General features: G+C 47.1%; 1 protein-coding gene across 1 annotated transcript; it reads left to right on the top strand.

Annotated features, from left to right (window-relative positions):
• The first annotated feature begins 2,387 nt into the window (after positions 1–2,387).
• On the top strand, positions 2,388–7,347 carry LOC119309946 (nuclear pore complex protein NUP58-like). Its single transcript, XM_037585840.1, has 6 exons — positions 2,388–2,855; positions 3,481–3,595; positions 4,789–5,208; positions 5,480–5,987; positions 6,696–6,736; positions 6,981–7,347. Exons 1-6 carry the CDS (start codon positions 2,500–2,502, stop codon positions 7,011–7,013), a joined length of 1,473 nt encoding a protein of 490 aa, XP_037441737.1. The 5' UTR covers positions 2,388–2,499; the 3' UTR covers positions 7,014–7,347.
• Positions 7,348–8,945: the final 1,598 nt, after the last annotated feature.

Below are 8,945 nucleotides of genomic sequence, written 5' to 3'. Positions count from 1 at the left end.
TTGGTTGCAGGGTCGTTTGAGAGAGACCATCTTCATCCTACACCTCCCGCGGATTGATAAACCTTAGGTCATCCACTTGAGGGAAAATTGCTACTGTCCTACAAAACTCTGTGCTTGGAGGCCCAACACATGTCTACAAGAATAAAGTTGCATAGTAGACATCAAATAACAAATATGACAATACCTAGATCTATTGCATTATGCCTAGCTAGGGGCGTTAAACAATAGCGCTTGTTGGGAGGCAATCCAATTTTATTTTTGTTTTTACTTTTTTGCTCATGTTTTCCAATAAATATAAGTGAGCATCATTGTGAAAGGGTTGGATATGCGGGGAAGGGGATGGAGGAATCAAGAACAACGCCGACGGTCGGACAAGGCAATCGATACGAAGAGCTGGTAGAACGAGCAAAGTGGGGCGAGGTTGGGACGAATAGCACAACAAGACGAGATGTGATTGAAGATTTGGAGAAGCAGGGAGTACAGATCTGAGGAAGAAAGGGCAATTCAGTGATGAGGGGGTTTAGATGTGAGATAACTACATCTCATCTTTATGTGACTTAGCAAATCTAATACAAGTGATGCCGCCTTCATGTGTACATCTTCAAAAGAAATATGTACATGCTTGTTTGTAAATGATGTGGAGGAGTCTTACAGACAACAACCGTCTAATTTGTTGTGAGATGTCCTAAGAGCAACTCCAACGCGCCGACCCAAACTGTCTGCGCATGTCTATTTGCGTCCAAACGAACGAAAACACCAGCCCAACGCGCCGACCAAACTGAAAAGTCGTCTGCTCGCCGTTCATCTGGATGTATTTGTGGCCCATATTTGGGCCCGATTTGCATCCACGTGGCCACGAGACAGACGCGTCATGCGTCCACTCTGTGTCCATCTCAAGCCCGCTTGTCAGTCGCACAATGACCCCACGGGGGCGTAGTCAATGGCGTGCTCATCCTTTTTAATGCAAGTGTGCAGGGGCCAGCCTCATCCACCTTTCCCGAACCCTAGTGGACCTCGCCATGGGTTTCTTAAACAAGGGCAAGGGCAAGCTCGACGCCGGCGTTGGCTCGTCCTGCGCGCCACCCTTCCTCTGCCTCTGTCGCCAGCGAACGCGTCCGCCATGGGACCGACTCTACATCCCCGTGCACCGCACGCGATACCACTGGTAATCGCCAGCCGTTGTCCCTGTCGGACGTCAACCTCCCCCACGGGTGGCACCTTGACCCCCACCGCATCTCGATGACGCGGTCGGCATGGGCGCATGCGGAGAGGTGTGCAAGCGTCGTGCCCTCCTATCGCCGGAGCATCGACGCGACCCGACGTATGTGACAAACTCCCCCAACTAGGAGGTCTGGTTCACCACCGAGCATGACGTGGCCTACCGCGGCGGCGTTCAGCTCGACCCCCGGTTCATGCCACCGCCCCGGAGGTGGCGCCGAAAGAGGAGGAGGAGGCGACCTACCAGGCTGCATTGGAGGCGGCGCTCCAGCTCGCCCTTGAGGAGAGCCAACGCGAGGACATGCGCTGGGATGGCTTGGAGGCCATCGCGCTGTCAGTGGCGGGAGACTGTGTCTACCCGCTGCCGCTGCCCGAGCCCAAGGCCGAGCCCGAGCACACGCCCACGCCCACGCCACCCGCGGAGCCCGAGCCAGAGATGTACGCGTGGACTGGCATCCTCCGCGAGCGGTGAGTGCACCGACCATCGTGCTAGGCGTGACGCTGGAGCAAGAGGCGCCCTACGTGGAGCACTAGCGGCAAGTCCACCTGTCGAAGGAGCGCACCGGCGGCGAGCGCCAGATGCAGGTCGAGGGCGAGGAGGAGGAGAGACATACCCGCTGGGCACGGGAGGAGGAGGAGGAGGAAGAGCGCCGGGAGTAGGAGGATGAGGAGCGTGCGCCACACAGTAATGCTGCCGGCAGAGCAGACACCGAAGGAGGCGGTGCGTGCTGCGTGGCAGACCGCATCCTCGTGGGCTGCTCTGCCGCCAGACTTCATCAACCTTACCGGCGACGATGGCAAAGCCTAGGGCAGTGTGTTGGGTGGCTGACACGCGTGTTTATTTTGTTTTTTATATTTTATTAATGTATAAGTGGATTTTAGCCGACGGTTGACCAACCATCAAATGTTTAATTATGTTGAATACAAACACATGTTTTTAAAATAGTTTTGGGCGACACGGTCGATCCAAACAAAAAAACAGATATCCTATTCGTTTGGACGATCCAAACGCCCAAAATCCGCGTCCGGTTGGGTGGGAGCCTGGACTAGAGTTGCTTTTACGTAGACGACTCGCTTTTGAATCTTCTACCCGGGGGCAAAACCGTCAAGTTGTCCACTCCGCTCCCGATCCTCTTTCCGGTTTCCTAGGGTTTAAAGAACTCGCCGAGCCCACCGCACGCGGCCCAGAGCCCACTAACTCCGTCTCGATCTCCTCGTCCCTGTATCCCCGGCTCCCCGCGCCGCCCTCGCCGGAGAGGAGCCCCTCCGCCATCCGCGGCAATGGCGTTCTCCTTCTCCTCGCCGGCGCAGCAGAATCCTTTCCAGACGCCAACGCAGCAGAATCCGTTTCAAACCCCAGCGCCGCAGAACCCGTTTCAGACTCCGGCGCCGGCGCAGACTCAGGCGCCGGCGCAGTCGCCTTCGCCGTTCCAGTTTAACTTCCAGCAACCCCAGCAGCAGCAGCAGCAGCAACAACAACAGCAGCAGCAGCAGCAACTGGCCGCGCCGACGGCGCAGCCTCAGCAGCAGCAGCAGCCGCAGCTGATGCTGTATACAAAGGAGGGGAAGCCCGCAGGGTACAACACAAAGTGGGATGAGCTCCACGCCGACTCGCAGAAGGCGCTGCTTCAGATCGAGTATGGCTTCCCTAATTTTTCTGTCTATTTTCCGGTAAAAAAAGTATGCTTCTTTTCTGTGTGATGAGTTGGGGCGTCATTGGTTACAAAACTTTTTGGTTAATCTCTTGGTTTGCTCCAATTGATTGGAATCTCACCCCTTGTTGTTTACCCTATTGTGCCATACTTCTATACTAGGTCAGCTTAGTGAAATGCACTGTCGTTGGGTTGTATGAGTGGACTAGTTTTTTATGTGCGTGTGGGATTCAAATTAAGACATTGTGCGATAAGATTACGTTTTTCAAGTTTCCCAGGAATCGATTTTCTTAATTTGCTGATTTATTGTACTACTGGTGTTGAGGGTTTCTGTTTGAGGTGGTTTAGTAGTGTCCATTTAGTGTTGATTTGAGGTATTGGGCGAAAGACAGGTGCTTTTGGTGTTGCCAGTTAAGCTGGGTTGTTAAGCTGCTGCTTCTATTGGCATGGAGGGGTCAATTTTATGAGCTTAGCGTTACAGGAGTTTGTATCCTTCCATTACCTGTTTAGCAATTGGTGTCATACTGCCGCAGTTTACACTCTGAATTACTTGAAAGATTTTTGTGCTGAAAATACCTAGAATGTGGTTTGCTAACTATCAATCTTGTAGGGATAAAATAAGGGAGTACAAGGACGAGAGTGAAAGGTTGGATCAGTGCAGTCGCCTTCATGACTCCTCAATCTCGAATGTCAATTTTGAGCTCGATGCAAGTCACATTGCTCAGGTTCGACCATTTCCCTTGCTCAAGTTTCTCATTGCATGGAGTGTATATGTATCTTTGTTTTTGTCTTGTTCTGAAACAATGAACTTTCACACATTGACCACTGGAAGATCAATGAGCTAGTGAAGTGCAATGGAGACAAATAGGATTGTGCTCATTCACCTTCAACACTCAATTGGAAAAGATATGCGTCTGCATCTTTGATATCATAAACTTGACCCAAGAAGATAATTGTGTGTATTGTCACTGCCTAGTGCCTATCTCACTTGAGCGCATGCGTAGCATGATTAAACGCTAGGCGGTATGTTGTCACCTAGTAGGGCGTAGGCATTCCTTTTTTCCCCACTGGAACAGAGTAGCCTGAATGTTGCATATTATTTTGTAGTTCCCTGAATGATGGATGGACATGTATCGTGTTAGCACAGAGTATTCTGTAATGGAATTTTCTCAGTAAGCAATATTAGCAAGACTGTAAGATATGCAATTTAATCGTTAGATGGTAAAACTTAGTTCACAATCACAAATTCCTCTGTCAGGAATAGTGACTAAACTGTCTCTTGTGAAAGAAAAAAGGACGTTTATACAGCTAAATTAATATATTAGCACAGAAATGTTAATAAGTTTGTGAAACAGTGCAGGCTAAGGGTATACCTTAAGATTGGGCCAGCCATTATATTTTTGGAGTTCTGCCAAAAAATTAAAAATTAAAGAGAGGAAAACATGAAGTTAATATCCCATGTTGCATTGACTATTTTATTTCGAAGTAATGGTCCTTGTATTCCCTCATTTCTATGAAAGCAGTCCTCTTGGACACTGGCATGGTCTCCAAATGCAACTTCTCCCACTGTTTTTTTTTCATAATATAGTTGTAACACCCCACAGAATTTCATATTATGGAAGTACCTTTTCATGACAAATTCACACATACGAATTTCATCAAGTATCTAATCTAAATAATTTAGAAGATATTGGGAGTTCTGATTCGGCCTCTGTCCTCCAGACCTTGACATCTTTTTTAGTAGTCCATAACTGTAAGGATATTTGGGAAATAGGGAGTGTTATTGAGTACTAGGAAGATTTCATGACCACATGATATCTATTCCTAATTGGGTAATATACATACATTCATAAAGCACATGCTACCTATTCCTCGAACATCCCTCCTTGGGCGGATAAATATTCATTTGCTTTAACAGGAACTCGCAGGGACTGCAACTGTAATTGAGAGAGAGAAGGCATCTGTTCAGGAGTTGATGACTGTTGTCAATGAAATGATGTGGAACACAGAATTTGCTATTCGCTCATATATGATGTTGAGACCAAGGTTCCTCAAATCAGCCACAGGTTCTTCAAATCCTTCTGGACCTGCTGGAGCTCTGCCCAATCAGCCTGGACCAACCAATGATTTCTATAGTGGTGTCCCAAAGAGGCCTTCCCTTTTTATGCTGCAAACTGTCAACAAGTTTGAGAAGTATCTTGACGAATGCTGCAAGTGGATTACTGAACTAGAGCAGCTGGTTCAAATCGAGAGCAATAAAAGATCATCATCTTCTGTGGAATCTCTACCAAAAGTTATGTCGAATGTGCATGACTATTTCATCTATGTCGCTTCAAAGGTAACATCTTATTATTCATCTATGTTACTTCTATGGTGACACCTTGTCTATACGGAAATGAGAAATCTAACATGTAGTGTTCAAGTTAGTATTTTTGAAGTTGCGACCATGATATCTGTCATTTATTGTTGATTATTAGTGCCTATATATAAAGCAGTTAACTGATGAATTTTCTAGTAAAATCAAATAGTATATGGACAATACAAGAGGGGGAAAAGTTTTTGTTATTGTGTCGATGAAAACTGAATAACTGATGTTACTTCCTGTACAGGTGGAAAATCTTCATCAGTATGTTGTGTCGATGAAAACTGAATATCTACACGGTCAGCGCCGTCTGGGCAATGCAAATGATCCATTTCTAGAGGCAAATAGAAGAGAAGCAGCCAAAGAAGAAGCAGCTGCCAAAAGGGTTCATCCGACATTGCATTTGCCTGCTCCTGTACAGCCCACAACACAAATTGCTGCACCAGCAACAAGCCAACCACAGCAATCTTTGCTCCCTTCTGGAGGAACTTCCTCGAGTGCCTTCACAGCTTTTAGCATGCTGGCGGCCTCTGCTCCATCCACTTCAAGTCTCTTTTCAACACCAACAACTTCAAGTCTCACAACTAACCTTTTCGGTACAACTGGATCAGCCTCGCTGTCGACACCATTTGGGACATCCTCCACTCCTACTCTTGGATCAACACCAACTCCGTCTGGATTTGGGGGTATCACCCCATCTTTTCCTTCAACGCCTGCTTTAACTGGAACTTCACTATTCTCTACGCCATTTGGAGGTACTCAAACTTCCTTGTGATGTACGTTACTTGATGTTCAGTTTAATTGATCTCTGGTCATGAAGGGTAAAGGTTCTATGAGAAATGTCAGTTGCACACAGTAAAACCGGTAATCGTTTTATGTGATGTACTGCATTACTTTGATGGCTCTCCCAGGTCCGAATGGTTTGAAGTGTTAAGAAATTTGCATTACTTTGATGACTCCCATTTTTTAGCTGCAATTGCATGTGAATGTATTGCTGCAAATTGTTAGTATCAGCAGTTCAGCACCGTTGGGACCTTTAAAAGTCTTGTACAGTATATGCTGCAAAACCGCTAATCTTGTAATATGAGGTGACATGTTCTCAGTTGAATGCTGAATCCCTATGATGATTCCCAGCAGTTTTGGCGTGTCTGCATTTTTTTTCTTTCTTTATGGCATATTGTAGCTGCAATGGAATTAACTGTGTCATCTAAATGTTAATACCTTAGTGCAATTTGTCGATGACGGCACTAAGTGTACGTGATCTGTGCATTAGTAATTCAGCTAGTCTGCACATACACTGGCACTGCTTTACTTTACGAAGTTTTCTGGTTGTTTTGTTAGTATCGTTACTGCCCATGTTGAGATTCATACTTTCAGTTTGAACTAAACAATGTTTTCCCTTGTTACTTCATTTATTTCTGTGATTTGTATGACATTTCATTTGTCTACCTACATACCTACAGGTGGGGCTACAGCTTCAGGGTCCAGCTTTGGTGGCACATCTGTGAGTAAAATTCCCATCTTCTTATGACAGCATCCTTTGTTTCATTATTACTCCCTCCGTCCCATAATATAAGAGCGTTTTTGACACTACACTAGTGTAAAAAATGCTCTTATATTATGGGACGGAGGGTGTAGCGGTATTTGACAATGCCAAGCACAAGCTCTTTTTTGTTTTTGTTTCACACACAATTGTAAGTTGTCACATGGTCAATCTGCTCACACCTTGTTATTTTTGTGTGGTGCAGAAAGGGAGGTCAAAGGCCCGAGGCCGGCGCTAGAGGTGACTTGATCTTGATCGGCCGTGAAATGCGGGTGGGCGCCTCTTGTATCTCCTGTCTAGTGAGAAAAGAAAAACTTGTAATTAATTTTCCAGGCAATTGTACTAGTGGAGCTTGAGTGACTATCTATGTAGTCAATTGCTTGGCACCAGATTCATTTTGTCTAACGCTTGTTGCTAGCATCGTTCTGGCTGTGGACCTCCTTCAGTGTTAACAAGAACTAAGCATTCCTATTTTTAGAGGCAAGAGTTGTAAACTTGTAATAGCACAGCTAGTTTGTGATTGTTCTCAAGTAATTTCAAGCCGATGCTGGCTGCAGAACCTTGGTCTCGAAGCCTGTCTGTTTTATTTTATTGTCACTAGAGCATGATTTTCAGGGGTTTATTTTTCCAGTTGGGCTGTTTGGCTGTTGGGTTATGAGAAATTTATATAAGTAAGTAATCCTCATCGCCACGACTTGTCTCATTCTGGGGAACGTGGACACTTAGGTCAAAGATGGTTGTATATGCGAAACCAGTAGGGAGATTTCTCTCCACTCGGCGTGTGGTGTCACTCACGCATGAATGCACGGCACCAAGTCTCAAGTCCGAAGGCTCCTTCTGGTCGAAAGGAAGAACGGGAGCGGGCCGCTGACTTGCCTTTTTTTTTTCTGCTTCTCGTTTTGACTGGGACATGATGAGTGAGGTTCCCCCTTTTGTGCACACAAGGAGGGGAGGGTTGACAAGGAAGTTTTCAACCCAAGACGCATATCCATTTTCCCTCTCTGAACCAGCAACTCACACACACACGGTTGGTTTCGCCACGTAGAGCTGGACAAATCTAGAAACCCTCGGCGACCGGAACAGGTCTGCTCCCGTTCCTTCCCTGTAAGATTGATAAGCCATTTCCATCCGGGGAAAGGAAGATTCATCACATGACCTATCCTTTGGTGCGTCGAATGTTTCACCACATCCAACTACCACACCAGTTCCATCCTGCTGCTATTGTTTTTTTTCTACTAGGATCGGCTTAATTTGTTCTTACATCGTTGTAGCAGCACCGGCATCGGCACGCTCGTCATCTGATCGCGACGGATCCTTCTTCCTCCCGGACGAGATACTACTAGGAATCGTCAGCGCTTACGACTGCCCCCCCTGCCCCGGAATCTTTTGGCTGGTGGGTGGGTCGCGTACACGTCGACGGGCCCGCATGTCTGTCTGCGCCCGTACTGGGTTTATAGGATCGGCTTGATTTGTCTGTTGACATGTTGGAGCATTCTAGTTCGAATTTGACCGGTTATATATGTTTTATTTACTGATGATGACACGCCGTGACTGCTTTCTGTCCGCCGATTTGTTTCGCTCGCTGAACCGACGCATGTTGGCAAAAATTCATGTTTTGACCCTTATCGTATACAAATTCAGGATCTGATCCCGGTTTACAAAAATTCGGCATTTGACCCTTTTTCTTACCACCAGGGTAGCTGGCGGTAGGGTTAGACAACCTACCGACAGGGTCCCTGGCGGTAGGATGCTAATCCACGTCAGCACGCGGAGATGGCCGCCGCCCCACTCCGTCGCACCCTACCGCCAGGGTCCCTGACGGTAGGCTGTATAAGCCTACCGCCAGCACCCCTGGCGGTAGGGTGCGAGCAGTTATTTTGCCCGACCCCCCGCCCCTGCCTTTTCTTCCCACCCCTCCCCCTCCCCCGCTGGTAGTTCCTCTTCCTCCCCCTCGCCCCTCTCTCCCTCTCTCATCTCCTCCACTCTCCCCCTCGGATCTTCACCGTTTCTTCATCGTTTTTGCGGATTGAGATGGCCCCGAAGAAAGAAACGTAATCTCCTACAATCCCTCCAAGTAGTTTTTGCAAACTTGCTTCCGATTCGACGCATTATTTGCTTGAAATCCCTCATCCTTTTGAACTTTGATTGGAATTTTTTTCACCTAGTGTTG

Source organism: Triticum dicoccoides, chromosome 5B (assembly GCF_002162155.2).
Source record: "Triticum dicoccoides isolate Atlit2015 ecotype Zavitan chromosome 5B, WEW_v2.0, whole genome shotgun sequence".
In the NCBI taxonomy this organism is placed as follows: domain Eukaryota; kingdom Viridiplantae; phylum Streptophyta; class Magnoliopsida; order Poales; family Poaceae; genus Triticum; species Triticum dicoccoides.
This window is presented reverse-complemented; position numbering and strand designations above follow the sequence as displayed.